At 44.7% G+C, this 18,669-nt stretch overlaps 2 protein-coding genes across 2 annotated transcripts in view; both read left to right on the top strand.

Annotated features, from left to right (window-relative positions):
- HAUS7 (HAUS augmin like complex subunit 7) overlaps positions 1-14,126 on the top strand; it is a 19,229-nt gene extending 5,103 nt beyond the window's left edge. Inside the window, exons 5-10 of the mRNA XM_080910559.1 lie at positions 3,230-3,321; positions 3,636-3,794; positions 3,915-4,011; positions 4,485-4,694; positions 5,690-5,804; positions 13,942-14,126. Coding sequence (XP_080766685.1) covers positions 3,230-3,321; positions 3,636-3,794; positions 3,915-4,011; positions 4,485-4,694; positions 5,690-5,804; positions 13,942-14,012 — 744 coding nt within the window. The 3' untranslated portion in view covers positions 14,013-14,126. The remainder of the gene's footprint in view (positions 1-3,229; positions 3,322-3,635; positions 3,795-3,914; positions 4,012-4,484; positions 4,695-5,689; positions 5,805-13,941) is intronic.
- A 2,673-nt stretch (positions 14,127-16,799) lies between these two features.
- On the top strand, positions 16,800-17,510 carry TREX2 (three prime repair exonuclease 2; the record flags this gene model as incomplete). Its single annotated transcript, XM_080910561.1, has 1 exon — positions 16,800-17,510. One exon carries the CDS (start codon positions 16,800-16,802, stop codon positions 17,508-17,510), a length of 711 nt encoding a protein of 236 aa, XP_080766687.1.
- Between the last annotated feature and the right edge of the window lie 1,159 nt (positions 17,511-18,669).

Here is an 18,669-nt window from a genome sequence, read left to right as displayed (position 1 = left end):
CTGATTCACGGGGAATGTGAGCAGCAAGAACAAAGAATTCCTATCTCCTTCCTGCCACTGGTCCGATGACAGCCTCCCCCACTGTGGGAATATTTGTTACCTTAGTAAACCAACACAGATAAGGATAATTTTATCTCTCAAGTGTATATTTAATAGGCTATGCTTCTCCTGTTGTTTTCTGGTTGAAAGTTGTTACCTAGTTCTTTGCTGATACTTTATCCTTTCTGTTTCTTGTTCACAATTGCTTATTCAAGCATTTTTCTATTGACTACTTAAAACTGTCAGTTCATTTGCCTTTCTATAATCCCCATATTGGCATCTGATGAGCTTTTTTTCTTGTGCAAGTTGAAGTCTTTGTGATTTTTCATGTGTTAGATGATTGTGGCTTTGTCCTGTTCACATTGGGTGTTACTTGGATCTTGTTAAGTTTCACGGAGAGTAAAGATCCATATGTTCCAGCAGGCTCTAGGCTTGCTTTAGTTTATGCAGTCTGGTCCACCCCTCCCCTCTGGCCTGAACTTCCACTGTTCAGCTCACCTTCCCATCTAGTGTGCATGTGCCACCTAGTGGTCACCCTGAGGCTTGAGCAAAAAAGGAAAAACTAGCAAGAGGTTCCTGGAAAGACACTTTTTATCACTGATCACAAGACCAGTAAAAATTAGAATTACAATGGCATTTTTCACTCATACTATGATGTCTAGAGTTAAAATGAAAAAAAAAAGCTCAGGCTGACAAGGATGGGGAGACATAGCAACCCTCATACATTCTAACATGGACACAAAATTATGCAGCTACTTCAGAAGACAGTTAACACATACTGGAATTCACTGTGAATGTTCATAGATGCTCATCATCTGATAATTTTCAAGAAAGAAGACATTGCTGCTACATGTGACAACATAGATGATATTTGGCAATGTTATGCTAAGTGAAAAGCAGATAATAAAATGTAGTATAAGGTCATAATAAATGGTCACATATTGCAAGATTCCTTGTGTGTAGCCTGTTCAGGAGAGGTGAGTCCATAAAGAAAGATAGGAGCATACTGTTTGTCAAGGGCTCAGGAAGAAGTCAATGTAAAATGGCTGTCAGTGGGTTTAGAGTTTGTTTGGGGGTAACTAGAGATGTTGCTAACATGTGGCTATGAGACTGGAAGGATGATTCAGTGGTTAAGAGAGCTTGCCACTCTTCCGGAGGAGTGGGTCAAATTCTTAGCACCTATATGCTGGCTCACAGCCACTTGTAAGTTCAGTTCCAAGGGATATAGTGGCTTCTCTTGGCCACCTTGGCCACTTCACTCATGTGGTACATAGATATGTGGTACAGACAGGAAAACACTCAGACACATAACATAAATAAATTTTTAAAAATTGACTATGATAATGTTCTCCTGGCTCTTTGACTATTCTAACAACCATTGCACTATACATTTGCAATTCTTAACATTTAATTTAACATAATTTAACACAGTGAATTAAAATGTAATAAACAAAAACCACTGTAGCCAAATGAAATGAAGAACATCTAGGAGAATGGCAAGTGCAAGAAACCAGGAGTATTGTGTGCTTTATGTGTTCAGAAAACTGTCAGCAGAATGAAAACAAGGAAAGAGAATAGAACAGGGGGTAGATGTGATGACCTTTGTAGGCATGTGCAGGGTGGTAAATTGGGGAGCTTGGAGCTGAGGGACATGGGTTTCTATTTAGTCTGACAGTGATGGCTGTGGCTAATATGTGAAGTGGACTGTGAGGGACCAGTTGGTAGGTTACAGCAGTAGCCAGGCAAGCAAACTGATATCTTGAATAGCAGTGGTAGTGGTTACATTCAGCCAGACCCACTGGATTTGCTGATGTAGTAAGGTATAGGCAAGACTCAACAATCACACTCTAGAAAGATCTGGAGAATGAGTTCACAAAAATTTATTCCTCACCATACCTCTAGACCTTTCCAGAGTATGATTATTAGTCCTGCTCTTTACTGGAGAGTAGAGAGGAGACAGATAGGGTAAGGTAGCCACACACTAGCCTGCTGGAGGCTAGTACTAGAGCCAGTTTTGTAGCACTATGGGTCTTGTATGTTCTGGATCCTGGTCATCCAGAAGGGTCATAAGTAGTTTTGTGGAGCCATTCTTGTGTTTTGGTCTGGGCTGGTTCCAGTTTAAACAGTGTATTGACCCCTCTACCCCAGACTGCCCTGCAGATGTGTTTCTTAGGCAAATGAAGAAATTGAGTCAAGAAAGAGCAAAATGGTCCCAGAAAGTTAAGGACATGAGTTTTGGGGGCTTTGTAGTGGGTCTTGATAACTCAGTCATGGAGGTAGCATTTGGGTCTCTTTGGAACTGAGTCTTGGAACTGTACTGCCCCAAGCCTACTCCTCACTAGGGCCAACTTGATACTTTCCGTTTGGCATCTGCATTTAACATCAGCTTTCAGTGCTTGTTTTTCTTAAAAGGGGATTTTTGTAAGGTGCTGGTAGTGGTGATTGAGTGACTCTGATTTTTCTTCCTCAGAACATTGTGTGCCAGGCCTGGGTGGTAAGGGATAGGCCTTGCTTGGTGCCTTATTTGCACAGGAATTTGTGGTGCAGTTATGGCCTCTAAGACAGTGACCTGCTCCTGGGGATCATCGACTTTCTAGAAGAAGGCAAGCCTTGGACTCTTCACTGGGCAACTCGCTGCATCACCTGGGCAAATGGGCAGGCAGGAGACCTTTCAGCCCTGCATGAGTTGCTCCACAGAAGCCTGTGGCCTTCGTGGTGGTCTAGGCCCTTTCTGGAGAACAGGCAATCCCCAGGCCCCATGCTGTGCCTGTTGGCCTCTGTCATTCTTGGCCAGGAGGGATTGACTGAGGATACCAGATCTTTACATGGAGGTGTCCCTGAGGATTAAGCCACCATCAGATCCCCGAGACCTCTATTCTGCTGCATGCTACCCACCCACTGAATAAACCTTCCCCTCTGGCTATGTGACAAAATCACACTGTAATATGTTTTGACAACAGTTTACATTTTGCATTTGCAGTGGTCTTCCTGCATCATGGCAGCCTGAAATGTGGCAGAAGTCTGAGTCAGTTCAAGAGGCTAGCAGCGGGGGTTAGGGACAGGGAAGAGGAACTGTCTGGCTAACCCCTTGCCACTGGCCACAGCAAAGGCAGCATAGGATCAGGCACTTGTTATAGCTGGCTAGGCCTTGCTGGGTCTAGTGGCAAATGTGTGTGGCTTTTCCTGCCAGGGCCGTGAGTGTCCCCAGAAGCAACTACAGTTCATGGACAAGTTACTGGAGCTGATGCGGAGCCTGGCCACTGGATGCTCCAGCAGTCCTAGGTAAAGGTGTCAGTGGCACAGGCAGGTGCCCTGACAGCTAGTCTTAGTCTTAGCTAATGGGGATGGTAGGGTGGTGAGGGAATGTGTCCCCCTCTGGTGACAGTAGCCATGTGCTGATCCAGGAATTACAGGACTGATAAATTGAGACAGCTCCCTGTAGTCACCATCTTGACAGTTAGGCTAGCTGTATCAGAGGGCCAAAGCAAGTAGAGACTGGGAGGGAATTCTAGGCAGTAGAATTCCCCATCCTTGGCACTGCTGGGTCAGTGCTTCTGATGGTAATAGTATACTCAGGGCCTGTCCTGATTTTGCAGCCTGAAGGAACACCTTGAAGACACCACCGAGAAGAATGAGGCATTGCTTGGGGAGCTCTTCTCCAGCCCCAACCTGTGGGAAATTTTGAAACCTGAGAGTGACCCATGGCCCCTGGACATGCAGTCCTCTCTCAACAAACAATGTGATAACCTGCCAAAGTAGGTGTCTGGGAGGGCTCTAGTTCTAGTATCACCCCATCTTGCTTTTGTCCAGTAAAATGGACTTTACAGTGGCAGCAGTAACAGAGAGCTGACAGTTTCCTATCTTTTCCCCTGCAGGGCTGGCCCCTCTGCCCAGTCAGAGGGAGAGATGGTGGCAGCTCTGGCCAAGCAGCTTCAGGAGAGTGCTACTAAGCTTCAGACACTCCGAGACCAGGTGAAGGGTACCAGCTCTGGGGGTTGTGGGACTTGGGGAACAGGCTCTGCTGAGTTCTAGGGGAAGTGGTGTCCCCTTCAGCTTGGTGTGCTGTGAGGCTTCAGTGAGATGCAACAGGAGTGTTGAGGTAGGTGCTAAGGGTCTGAGCATGAAAGGAAAGAATATACTTCAGAAGGCAGCCATGCACGAGGCCTGAACTGCATGCCTTCACATATCTTCTCCAATTCAGCCCTACTGGCATCTGTTGGCCAGGCTAGATATTTAGTTATGGAGATTGAGGTCTGTGTAAACATTAGGCTTATGGCCGAGGCTTCATTTACACCCTTCTTACGTCCATATCTTTCTTTATGGAGACTTTCTTCCTGTCAATTTGTGCCATGCTATGTCAGCTTGTGCTATGTTATGTGGGCTGGTGACAGCCTAGGCTGACTGGGCAGGGCAGCCTCAAGTAACTGTTACCCTTCATTTTGCAGTGCTCTGCACAGCATAAAGCAGGGACTGACACCAGCACCATAGACCAGAAACTCCGTCTGGTCATCTCTGACTTCTACCAGCTCATCTTGGCCTTCCTGGAAGTCTATGATGACGAGCTAGATAAGTGCTGCCAGCGCCCAGTACCCAGCCTGCATCCAAGTGGCCCCATCATCCAAGCTGTCTATCAGACTCTGGCTTCCTGTGGCCAAGTAAGATACCCGCCCCCCAATTCTGTGCCTCCCAGCACCTCAAGAGCTCATGCCCACCAGGTCTGGGCTCAGGACCTTAGCAACCCTTGATGTCAAGTGTACAGGCTGGGAAAGAGCTTGAGAAGGCTTAGCCTGGGTTCCTCAACCAGTCACATGGTAGAACTCTGGGTATGGGACCTTTGTCAGATAAGGACAAACATTTCTGGTACCTTGAGGATGTGATGAAAACTGGTATGGACATTTTCTCCAGGAGCTCCAACCCCCATTCTTTCTTCTCTTAGCCCTAAGGAAGCTTATATATTGCATACATTGGATTGTACTTGACTCAGTATGATGTCCTGGTCCTAGCATCTGTGCAGTGTTAGTTCACTGTTATATACCCAAGCATGCCAAGCTACCTCTGATATTTTGTCTGACTGAGCACTAGGCCAGCTAGACAAACAAGATGGTAGATAGTTGGGTTTGTGGCTAAGCCATTGAGTGAATGTGGATCACTTGGCTCTTCTGCATTTCAGGTTCTCAGAGGCCAGGCTTAGCAGCTGAACTAATTCTCATCGCTGTAGCTATAATGTGTGTAACTCTGGCTTTGGCTCACAGTGCCATGATGTTGATTTTAGGTTATAACAAGAACACCCAAGCCTTCCCAGTCTCTCATGAGACTCTCCCAGTAGAGGGAAGCTCTTATCACAAAGGCACTTTCTAGTAGGATATCTTTTCCCATCTGCCATTTGCTTTCCTCAGGTGGCACAATGTGCAGTGCTAGTGTGTCACTAAGATCTGAGGGCTGCAAGAGTAACACAGTAGTGTAGAGTCCCAGTGAGTGACGAAAAAAGGAGACTTAGATTTAAAGGGCAACTCTCCAGATGAGAGTTCTGCCTCTTTCTGTTGGCTGGCTATCTTTGGGGGCTTCACTGTAAGCTTGGGTGGAAACTACAGATGCATCTCTATGTCACACTAGCCTTACCAAGGCCTGTGTGCCCTCTTTGCCTCGACAGTTGTTGAGAGCAGTCATGGACATTACAGACACCTCTGCTGAAGCTATGAAAGCAGCAAGGAAGCAGGAAGGAGAGCCGAACTGTTGGAGCAGCAACAACTCTGGGATAAGCCTAGGTAAGTGCCTGGGCTGAGAGGAAGCAGTACTTGCCTCTTTAACCCAGGTCTACTCTGTGGCAGGGCCTGTCCTTTCTGTGCTGGGCCAGCCCTTAGGAGACTGACAACTTAGCTTTTTCTTTTAATGTTTATTTTCTTTCCCTTGGAAATGCTTCCAGCATTCTTGGCAGGAAAGTTGTATAACTCAGAAATGTATAGATGTAAAACTAAAAGAAATGAACCATACTCAGTCCTGAGTGTGAATTTTCATCAGTTTCTTGCTACTCCTTTCCCTATTATCATTTCCTTTCTTTTTATATTATTGCTATTAGATAGGAACAAAATTGTATCAATTTAATTTTCATCCTACCTCCCCCTCACTAAGTTTTCTTTTTGTACTGTTTGCTTTTTAGGTTAGGTCTCTCTCTATAGCCCAGGCTTGCCTTGATTCATTGTTATTTTCTTGCTTCAGCCTTCTGAGTACTGGGATGAAAGGCCTGCAATACCTCCATTAATGGGCATGGTTATGTTTCAGTGAAATTTCATCTATGAAATAGGCAGTTGACCCTGCTTTGTTGATCCTGTTGTATAGTGCTACATCTTACTTAATGTATTAGAATTTCTATTCCTATGATAAAACACCATGACCATAAGCAACTTGGGGAAGAAAGGGTTTATTTTATCTTCCAGTTCCATACCACAGTTCATCTCTAAGAGAGGTCAGAACAGTAACTCAAGGCATGAAGATGGATGCAGGAACAGGCTATGGAGGTGTGATGCTTACTGATTTAGTCACCAAGCTTTCTTAGAGCATCCAGGATTACCAGCCCAGGAGTGGTACCACCCACAGTGATCTGGGCCCTCCCATATCAATTATTAATCAATCTAGTGGGTATGTTTCTCAGTTTAGGTTCCACCTTTTCCACAGGTGACTCTAGTATGTGACAGCATAGTGACTATGCTGTCAATGCTGTAAATATTCTTCATCCCACTCTTTCGGTTTCTCCAGGATGTCTTCCTGGGAGGAGAATTATTCCATCCTGACACACTGCCTGGCACCGCTGTGGTGTATCACAGCTGCATGTCATCAGCTCTAGCCATGACTTGGCTTGGCTGATGATATTTAGGGCATGTGTAACAGCATTTTGCTGCATGTTTTTTCTGTATCTCTGTACTTACAGAGTTGCACATTCTCATACATTTATTGATCATTTAAGCTTTTTTTCTATGAAGTACCTGTTGAAATCTTGCTTGTAAAGGCTTGTTTCCTCATTGAGTTTTAGCTTGTTTCATATATAGTACACACAAGTCCTGGGATATTTAATGTAGCATGCATATCCTCCCCCAAAATGTGTGTTATCTTTTAATGACTTGTGTATAGGGGTCATTGGTTGTATAATTTACATGTAGTCAAATGTAGCCATAATTTCTTTATGGATATAATCTTTTATATTAATTGTAGATAGCATTCCTACTCTGATACATTATCTCCCAAGGCTTTATAGCACTTTCTTCTGTGGTTATGTTAGTAATCTTTAGAGTTGATTTTTGTATAGTATCAGATGGGAGTTCAGTTCATTCTATTCTCTATGGATACACATCTGTTCCAGTAGCACTTAATGTAAATTCACTCTTTTCCCCATTGGTCTGTTAGTCATCAGGTCTCTGTTCTCGTCTGTTTCTCTCTCTCTCTCTTTATGTCTTAGAGAAAAGGAAAAAATGGCAAAATAAACCCATAGAATAAAAGTTGTTTTCCCTCCTCCTTCTCTTCATTGGAACTTATTAAATCTGGGCTTCATATACACCCAAGCCCCCCATTTTAATAACAGTTTTACTGAGCTATAGTACACATAATGTAAAATTTACCCTTTCTAACAGTGAACCATCTGGTTTCTTTTTCTTTTTTTTGAAGGGTTTTCATATACTTGCCAGCCATCATAGCTAAGTCCAGAATTTTTTAATATGCATTTATTTTTATTTTATGTATATGAGTGTTTTGCCTGCATGTATTTCTGTGCACAATATGGATCAAGTTCCCACTGAGGCCATTGGATTCTCTGGAACTGATTTACAGACAGATAGCTGTGAGCTGCCATGTGGGTGAATTAAACCCAGGTGCTCTGGAAGAGCAACAAGTACTCTTAATCTCTGAGCTATCTCTCCAGCCCCTAGAACATTTTATTATTCCCAAAAGAAGTTCTATACCAGAAGCCTGGTGTGGTAGTGCTTGCCTTTAATTCTGGCACTTGGGAGACAGAGGAAGGTGGATCTCTGGGAGTGAGTTTCAGGACAGCCAGTGAGACCCTGTCTCAAAAAGAAAGAAAGAAAAGAAAAGTAAAGAAAGATGAAAAAGAAAAATAAGGTCTGTACCATTAGCAAGCTCTTTTCCATTTTCCCTAAACTCCAGCTCTTGACAAGCACTGGTCTACTTTCTCTATAGCTTTGCCTCTTCTAGACATTTTTCTTATAATGGAATTGAATAGTCTATGACCTTTTGCTTATTTATTTTTTCATGGAGCGCATGGTTTCAAGGTTCACCCATGTGCTACATTCTTTTATATGGCTGATATGACTGTGATGAATAAATATTTTTGTTTTATTTATTTATTGGGAGACATATGGGTTATTCTTTCATTATAGTTAGTATGGATAACACTGTTGTAATTTTTTGTGTGAATATGTTTTTGATTCTCGCTGGTGTAAAGCAGAATTGCTGGGTCATAAACTTTTTCTTAAAAATTTATTTTCTCTCCATTTGCCTTTGGAATTATAGCTATCAACCTGAAGCACTTTGGTGCTAAGTTAATTTAAATAGTACACAAAAGCTGTTCTTTAATAGACCTTCTTTGCCTTTTTACTTTGGTATTTTTAAAACTTAGATTGCGACTTTATGTATTATATACCCATCGACATGAATTTATTTTATTTTATTTTTTAAAGTAAGAACAAAGTATGATTTTATTTTATTTTATTTTATTTTCGAGTCAAACAGTTGATTTTATGTTTTTTTTCTTACAACCAACGTTATTTAAAGAACTCGCAGGCCATATGAAGCTCAAGAATAACAAAGGCCAAAAAGTGAAAGCCTCAGTCCTTCTTAGGAAAAAAATTAAATGTATAGTACCCTCTCAGAGTGGGGTACACCTAGACCTTAAATCATTAATAATCCAAGAGCTAGGAATATAGACTTGTGGCAATTTTTAGTATTCACAGATCAACATGAATTTATAATAACTGCTTCATGCAATTGCACTCAAAATTACAAACAAAAATCTATTTATGCTAGTTGTCATATTTATCTTTTGTTTGTGTTTGTTTTGTTAAAGACAAGGTCTCATTCTGTAGCCTTGGATGGCCTGAAACTCACTATGCTGATGCGGTTGGCTGTAAATGTTGAGCGATCAGCCTGCTTCTGCCTCCCAAATGCTAGAATTACAGATGTGAATCAGCAGACCTGGCTTTCAAGTTCTTTATTGATGTAGGCTAATAATTGCTATCTACTGTTTGTTTATACTTTGTAAGGGAAGGTCCACTGGAGATAAATTTCTTCAGTTTTTGTAGATCTTAAAATACCTTCTTTACTTTTTCCTTCATTAGAAAATTCAATGTAATATTTTTTATTAATTTTTTGAGAATATGATACATGTATTTTATCATATTCAGTCCTCACTCTTCCTCCTAATGTCTTCCAGATTCATCCCTAACCCTTCTCCTAACTTAATGTCCTCTTTTTTTTTTTTTTTTTGTTTAAATCTCACCAAGGCTAATTTGTGCTGTCCTTAAATATGCTTTTGGAGGGAACATGGTTGACTTATTAGGGGGCACATTCTTTTCCTTTTTATTCTTCTTTCATACAATACATTCTGATTATAGGCTTCCCTCTTCCACTCCTTCCATTTCTCCCCACCTCCATCTCTCCCACAGCCACCTCTCCTCCATTTCCCTTCAGAAAAGAGCAGGCTTCCCAGGGACATCACCAAACCTGGCATAACAAGATGTAAAACAACAATAAGAAACTGGGCACAAACCCTCATAGGAAGGGGGCACATTCTTAAAGAAAACTGCCTCTCCTTACCCCAGCACCCATCAGCTGTCAAGAGGTCCTGGGGTGTGGGCTTGTGAGCTTTGCCAGCTTCATACTAGAATGTTGGTAAGCTTGATCTTGTGTAAGCAATCACGGCTACTGTGAGTCATGTCTAGAAGACACTGTTTTGCTTGAGTTCTCTCTAACCTCTGGCTTTTACAGTCTTTCCACCTCTTCCTTCTTGATGTTTCCTGAGCCTAGGGGGTTGGAGGTATTATATACGTTTCTCACTTGTGATTTAGCAGTCCACACTTTACCTAGTTGTATTTTTATTTTAACCACAACCCACTGAACAAAAATCTTTTTATGGACATTTGTTATTCTCCTTCATTTTGCTCTTTGCTCTTGGACTGCAATTCTTCCATACTTTGAATATATTATCCCACTGTCATTTGACATTCATAGCTTCTGGTGTGAAACAAATTTATGTTCTTATTGAAGGCTCTTATATGTAATAGATCTCACTTCCTTCTTTTCCTTCAGTTCGGTTGTGTGTCTTTCTGTGAACTCCTACAAGTTTAACAGCTGTAAGTTTGCCCATTTCAGATGTCTCTGGACTTTACAGATTCCCATTGTTCATCAGCTGCTAAGCAGTTGGCAGCTCTTCTTTCTCTTCTACTTCTTGTTGGCTCTGTCTGTCTGTCTGTCTGTCTGCCTTCCTTCTTTCCTTCCTTTCTTTCTTTCTTTTCTTCTTTCTTTCTGTCTCTCTTTTTTAATTTTTAATTTGAGACAGGGTCTCACTAACTTGCTCAGGCTGGCCTTGAACTTGTTACACTCCTCCCTCATCTTCTCCAAATTCTTGGACACTAGATATGCCCGTGAGAAAAAGACTAGTATCCAAATCCACTAGCCTTTATTCCCCAGTCTTTCCTTCCAGGTTTTTGAATTAGTGTATTATTTTCTTGACTGTTTCAGTGAACAGCAGGTAAAGTACTAGACTATAATTGTTTTCACAGATTTTTATCCCCAAGTAGTGATTTTAGATCACAGCCTTTATGCTGCCTCCTTTGAAGAGTCCCCCTCCTATGTATTTGCATTGAACATATTCCCAAATTTCTCCCCCTCTCCCTGTCTGTCTGTCTGTCTGCCTTCCTTCTTTCCTTCCTTTCTTTATTTTCTTCTTTCTTTCTGTCTCTCTTTTTTAATTTTTAATTTGAGACAGGGTCTCACTAACTTGCTCAGGCTGGCCTTGAACTTGTTACACTCCTCCCTCATCTTCTCTAGTAGCTGAGACTACATACCTGGGACCATAGGCCTGTACAAACAGGCCTTGATTGGTATTCTTTCTGGCTGATGGCTTTCCTTCTGTGTTCTGCTCTGGCATACACCTGCCACATGTATACTAGACACTTTGGAATCCCTTTTTGGTTATTGAGCTGCAAGAGGATCCTTCATCTTAAAATTTATTATAGTATTTACCCTAATCACCACTGTCACTGTGGCTCTCGTTGCAGTCCATATAATTATAATAATAAATTCATACTCTATCATTTCTACAGTAATGATCATTAATAGCCTTAAAAGTGTGCCCGCTCACTGGTGACTAGGGCATATTAGCACTGGTAGTAAGCTTGGTAGTATGAGTTGGGCACCCCATCCTGTCCTTTGGTTCTCAATGGCCTCAGTTTTGTGAAGGTGGTGAGTACAGCAGGGCTGGGCTCCTGACTCAGCTCTTGTCAGTGTGGATTTCTGATTTGCTTTGAGACAAATTCTTGGACACTAGATATGCCTGTGAGAAAAAGACTAGTATCCAAATCAACTCCAAAGCTACTTGAGCCTTTCAATACCCATTGTTTACCTGACCCATTATGGGCTTTAGCCTCTATGAGAAACAGCCTTCCTCTTATCTGGGGGAAATCTGTTTCTATATAATTTTCTGTCTTACTGATCCAGATGCTGTAGCTGAGCCCTGTTGGTGATATGTCCCAGAATATCAAGTAAGAGGCTCATGTAAAGGTTGTATGTCTTCTGGGTATGAAGGGTGCAGAGAACAAGTATGGTGAAGAAAGAAGACCTGGAAACACAGGAAATTGTTTTTGGAAAGCTTCCAAGCAACATGTCAGACAAATGTTCTTGGGTAACTGTGAAAGCCCAGCTGAGATGAAAGACCAGCAGACAGTGATGTGAGGTAGTGAGCCTCTAGGAATGGAGTGAGATGGGAGAGTAAGCACAAGCTATAGGACATAGAAGCTGGATCCACAGAAACAGAAATGAAGCAGGGGGCTCCTTATTTCAAGTCCAGAGAGGTGGAATCCAAAATAATTTATCTAAAACACACCCTGCTATAGCAGAACCAGGGTACGAGACCAAAACTTCAAGATAGAAAGCTAGTATGTGGCCTCAGAAACAGCCCTGGGGACTGAAAACTGCTGAAGTCCACATGTGAGGGCAAAGCAGGCCTTCCTCCAGGTGAGAAAGTGTGAGCCATTGGGCTGATAGCTCAGGATAGGGTGAGGTCCAGGGTCTAGATTCTAGCAACACTCAGGGATTTATAAAGGCAAATGCCACAAAAGAAAGGAAGAGCAGAAGCCTGCAAACTGTCATCTTCAGAGGGATATAGTTTGCCACAGGGTAACTCTTTAACTAAGACACCACTAGGAACATTAACAGCAAAGGGGGAAGATTTTTAGGGTGCAGTTCAGGATGGGCATACCTCATGAATCTCAAGCTCCAGAGCCATCCTTGTGATGGGAAAATGATGACAAATTGGGACTATCACTGTACCTAATGTCAATGTTGCTAACTTTGACATGCAAAAGGCAAAATATAGCTAACAATGGGACTGTGGAAGAGAGGGGGCAGGCAGCATGGGTTATAAGCTTTCTTTTCCTCCTCATGGGAAGACAGAAAAGATAGACAAACTTGTAGGAAAAGTAATGGATCTGTATTTGTGTTGGGAATACCAAACATGGCATGCCTGTGATCCTATTATTCTGGAGGCTGAGGCAGGAAGTCAAGTTCTAGGCCAAACTGGTGTAGTAATGTGGAATTAGAAAAGTGTAGTGGGGTGAGATAGATCACTGGGTAAAGGCATCTGCTGCCAAGCCTTACAACCCATGTTTGATCCCCAGATTCTACAAGGTTGAAGGAGAGAATCAGTTCTTGAAAGTTGTTCTTTGGGGATGGAGAAGTGGCTCAACATTGTACAGCATGTTTTAAAGATGAAACCATTGGGCTGGAGAGATGGTTCAGTGGTTAAGAGCACTGTCTGCTTTTCCAGAGATCCTGAGTTTAATTCCCAGCAACCACATGGTGTCTCACACAGCCATCTGTAATGGGGTTTGATGCCCTCTTCTGGCTGTAGCATACATGCAGATAGACCACTCATATACATAAAATAAATAAAAATTTAAAAAGTAGTTATTTTGAAAGAAAAAAAATGCAAGTTCTTCAACTTTCATACATGTGCTAAGGGTGTGTGTGCGCACACACACACACATATGCATACATGAAAGAATATATGAGGCTAGAAAGGGTTAGGGCTAGGGTTTACCCCTCGAAGAAGGTCATAACCCAAGTTTGAAACCACTGCTTTGGAGGAAATATTCTGTAAAAGCATCCACCCCCAGGGTCCTGGCCAGACAATTACTTAATACTCAGTAATTAAATTTCTACCAAGTTTAAGTTCTTCTTTTATTTGTTTTTAACATGTATTTCTGTTTTAAGGATTTATTTGAGCAGTTTAAGAGCTGTTCTTACGGAACATCTGGGTTTGATTCTCAGCATCCTTTGCTAGTCCCCTCAGGCACCAAGCATGCACATAGTGTACATGGATATATGCAGTCAAAATATTTATACGCATAAAATAAAAATACTGGTATCAGATAAAGACAACTCACCATGGAAACAACTCCTGGGCTTTGAGGTGGCAGGAACCCAGCCTGGCCTGAACGTTGACATGCGTTATGATCAGTGTGACCCAGCCAGGGACTTCAAGCTGCTGGACTATTACCACCAGTCAAGAGACCTCATTAGCAGCTCCTTGATCAGTGTTTCTGGTCATGGAAAAGTTGGACCCCCCACCTGCAGCCTCCAAATCCCTTGAGGTTCAGCTCTATTTCTTTCTCTTTACAGCTGCCAGGATTGATGAAGTAACACAGAAGTACAAGATCCTCACTGACAAATTTCACAGAGGCACAAGATAACGTGGGGGTATAAAGCCCCCCTGGAGCTGTCAGGAGAGGCAGTTCCAGTCCTATTCATAACCTGTATGAATTTTCACTTGCCTGATGTTTGCAGTTTGAAGGGAAGGAGGAAGAAGGAGGTAGAGAAGGAAGGCAAAGATGGGTGGGACAGGGAAGCTAGAAATAAAAGAAACTCATGCTCTGAGACATTGCCTTCAGACTACTGTTTGTTTCTACATATCATACTGTTCTTTGGCCTGGAATGCTCAACCTCCCTTCCTATCTTCATCCTTACTATTCTAGGTTAGCCTTGTGGCAAGCCTTCTAAGACCACAGCGAGCCTTGGCCTTTCCTCTCTCTGCTGCTTCTATTTCTTCCAGATACTGCCTAGCTAGTTTGACCTATCCTGTCCCAGAGGTCTCCCCTGCCTCTGACATGACCCCTCTTCCTGCTCATGTGCCCTTCATCATCTTTCTTGTTTCAGGGTTCTGGCATGTCCTTGGGAGCCAGCCTATTTCTTCCTTTGTTTCTAGGGTACTGGTATCCACTGGGGAATTCTCACCATGACCTGACTGGTTATCCAGGAAACTGTTCTCTGGGATTCCCACAGTGACACAGTATCTTTTTGAGTAGTGTGCCTGTCATAGCCACCTCCTTCCCTTCAAGCACCAGAACAGGCACAACTTGGTGAGGCCCATTATCACGGCTGTGGCTGCCTGCCCCACCCTGCTCCTGTAACTTCACCTTTGCTCCTCTAGGCTCCATGAGTACTTTTGGACAGCTGGGTGCTAGCCCCTTCTTAGAAAAAGCTGGGAAAGATTGATGGGCAAGCAGGTCCTTGTTTTCTACTGTTCAGCTGAAGCAACTGCTCTATGGGAAGGCCCAGTAGTGTCTTCAGTGGCAGATACAGCATCAACCACATCCTTAGAAGGTCTGCAGTGTTGGGTCTCTGGAATGAGATCTTCAGGAGAGGCCATGGATAACCTAGCCTTCTGGCCACTCTCACATCTTGATGATGCCTCTCAGATAAAGCAGAAAAGACCTTAAAGCAGTGGTTCTTAACCCGTGGGTCACTACCCCTGAGGGAGTTACATATCCTGCATATCAGATATTTACATTACAATTAATAACAGCAAGATTGCACTTATGAAGTAGCAACAAAAATAATTTTATGGTTGGATGTCACTACAACATGAAAAACTTAAAGCGTTGCAGCACTGGAAAGGTTGAGACCCACTGTCGTAGAGTCCTAGTTCCCCAGTCACCTCTTTCCATTTCTGGAATTGAAAGAATTGGATCAGCTATACCATAGAGCTGTGTGGGTCAGGCCTCACTGCTTCATGGCCTCCCTTTGCCTGCCTTTTTCCTCCCTGCCTTCTCCACAACTCTACTAAATAAATGCTCGGAACACATTGGGTGTTAGACCCAGGAGTGTCAAACCCTTGGATGTCAAATCCCTAGAGTAGAGATCTCCATGCCCACTTGCAGCTGGAAGATGGGACCAGAAGGTGGTGAGCTGCAGCCAGGCAGTGTTCACACTGGAAATGTTCTTAAGGACACTCCCTGTTCACTGAAGCAAGACCAAGGCTTTTTCCTCAGCATGTCTTCCCATTCAAAGGTTAAACAAAGCACAGATAGGTGCTTCTGTCACTCCTGAGGTTGTAGCAACCTCATGAAGGGCATCCAAGTCCCCACTGATGGAGGAAGCCAAGGCCTAGAGAAGCAGACCTGTTGTCTTTGTGAAATGTGCCCTGGCAAAGGGCTAAACAGTACACCTGGTTTGTCTAGGTCTGGCAACCACAACCTAGTTTGTCTCTCTGAGGAGACTTGGGGGTAGGGCTTAGCATAAGCCACAGTCTTCCATCACACTCTGACTTCCTCCTGCCTATGAGGACACATTTGTCTAGCCCATGACAGTGCCCATCACTCATTGGAAGCCTGTGTGCAGTCAGAGCCTACTTCTCAGCCTGTAAATATGAGGCGTGTGTCCTGGTGGCTGCAAGCTCGCGAGGGGGTGGCAAGCAAGCCGGCTGCACAGGTCCTGCAGCCTCCAGCCTCCTGGTTGCCCAACTGGCGGCTGGGGGCGGGCTGTGTCCTCTGATTAAAGGCTGCCTGGAGCAGCCTGTGCAGAGACAGGTGCCCAGCATCCCAGGAAGCCAGCTGAAGCCCGCCCCAGGTAAGCCAGTGCGGGGGTATAGGTGGGTGAAGCCACAAGGCAGGTAGAAGCCAGCTTGAGGTAGCACTTGGTTGGAAGAGAAAGGGTTGGGGAGACCAGGGTCCCTGTGCCAGATTCCTCTGGTGCCTGACACCCAAAGGTAGAAAGCAGGGCATAATGCCTGGGGCTTCCAGCCAAGGTATTTCCACCAAGGGACTGGGTCAAGGCACCAGTCCTTGATGGGGTCAATGGCTAGATCTGGGCCTGGCAGCAAAAGAAAGAGTACCCTGGGTTAAAGTCTAGGTACTTTGTTTTGTGCCTGTTTGTTCAGGTGATAGAACTAAGGCTAAGTTGTAGAGAGACACAGGAAAGGGAGGAGGAAGGATGGACAGCAGTAACATCCTGGTCACTTGACCCTGACCCCATGGAGTCCCCTTCAAAGTGTCCCTAGATGTGAATATGCATCAGAAACTACTCTAGCACCAAAGACCTCATGAGGTGGGGTGGAGCAGCAGGAAGTGAGTGCTTTGTGGTAGAGTTTTGGCCTGAGGTGGCTCTAGGCAGCAGGGCTTTGCTCCCATGTCTTTAGCCCTCTGGCTTATGCCACTTGTTCTGGCAGCTTTAGGCCTCACTGTTCCTGTGAGAACAACAGCATGTCTGAGCCACTGCGGGCTGAGACCTTTGTATTCTTGGACCTGGAAGCCACTGGGCTCCCAAACATGGATCCTGAGATTGCAGAAATATCCCTTTTTGCTGTTCATCGCTCTTCCCTGGAGAACCCAGAACGGGATGATTCTGGGTCCTTGGTGCTGCCCCGTGTTCTGGACAAGCTCACACTGTGCATGTGCCCGGAGCGCCCCTTTACTGCCAAGGCCAGCGAGATTACTGGTTTGAGCAGCGAACGCCTGATGCACTGCAGGAAGGCTGGTTTCAATGGTGCAGTGGTGAGGACACTGCAAGGCTTCCTGAGCCGCCAGGAGGGCCCTATCTGCCTTGTGGCCCACAATGGCTTCGATTATGACTTCCCACTGCTGTGCACAGAGCTACAACGTCTGGGTGCCCATCTGCCCCAGGACACTGTCTGCCTGGACACACTGCCTGCACTGCGAGGCCTGGACCATGCTCACAGCCATGGCACCAGGGCTCAAGGCCGCAAAAGCTACAGCCTGGCCAGTCTCTTCCACCGCTACTTCCAGGCTGAACCCAGTGCTGCCCATTCAGCAGAAGGTGATGTGCACACACTGCTTCTGATCTTCCTGCACCGTGCTCCCGAGCTGCTCGCCTGGGCGGATGAGCAGGCCCGCAGCTGGGCTCATATTGAGCCTATGTATGTGCCACCTGATGGTCCAAGCCTTGAGGCCTGAATGCCAGCACCATCCATTCATCCAGGCTCTGAGCTACATCTTTGCTCTCCGTAGCATCTTCATGTCCTTCCTCAGCCCTGGTCTACCTGGCCATTGGATCCTAAAGCCCTCTCTGTGTTCCACCTCCAGTTGGGTACCCTCTGGTCAGGCTGTGAGTTCCTACAAGTTGCTCTTTCAGGGCTTCCATCTTCCATTCCATTTCTCAATAAATATCACCAACTATTTACCAGCTGACTTACTGGCCAGATTTCTCTCTGCCCATACCCAAAATTATCCCACCAAGGCATAGATGGGCCTCATGCTGGCCTGACCCTGTGGTGAGCTCTGTGAGTATGGAGAGAGGAAGATTCTCAAAAGGGGCTTGTGATAGGAGTGCTGGACCCTTAGCCCTGGCTATCTCTGGTATGTCTCATGGTCCCCTTGAATGTTGCTCCTCTTTGCTAGGCCCTTGGGATAAGCAGTATCTTATCCTCCAGGGAGGGAACTGAGAGCAGTAACTGAGCCTGCAGAGAGCCAGCTCATGCCTTCCTTGTTCAATGCTCAGTTCCAACCTTCACCCTCATCCTCCCCTATCCTGCTCAGCAAAGTAGCACTAGTGAATTGATAATTAGGCACCAGGAAAAGACAGGCATCTCTAATCATTTGTGGACATGGCACACGAATGCCAAAGGAAGAGCCATCCAGGCAGACCAGGGTGCCAAGCTGGCCTGAGGCACAGATGAGAATGACACATGCCAGCTCTCCAATACTTCACAGAATGATTTATTTAGACAACTTGGCACCAGCTTCAGCTGGACTTCGAGTTTCTGGTGACCTGCCTGTGGAGCCCCACCCTGAGGCATTCCTGTCTTGTAGGAAGTCAGACCAGGTGAGAGCTGTGTCACCAAATGCTGGGGCAGGTAAGAAGGGGTGGGGTGGCCACACCCCAGAGTGACTCGCATGAGCAAAGCCTCCAGCCTTGCCAGCCTGGCCCGTTTGGGGACCCCTAAGTAGGTCAAAATGGCTACAGAGGCTTCAGTGTGTGTGGTGGCAGGGTAAGAAGGCAAGCGCGCTGGTGATGGCTGTGTCAGAATAATCACATGGCCTGGCTGACAATGAGGGCAGTGGAGGTTACAAAGGGTTGTGTCAAGAAGAAAGGCAAAATCCTACTTGTGTGTTC

This window comes from Micromys minutus (assembly GCF_963924665.1).
Source record: "Micromys minutus genome assembly, chromosome: X".
NCBI classification, from domain to species: domain Eukaryota; kingdom Metazoa; phylum Chordata; class Mammalia; order Rodentia; family Muridae; genus Micromys; species Micromys minutus.
This window is presented reverse-complemented; position numbering and strand designations above follow the sequence as displayed.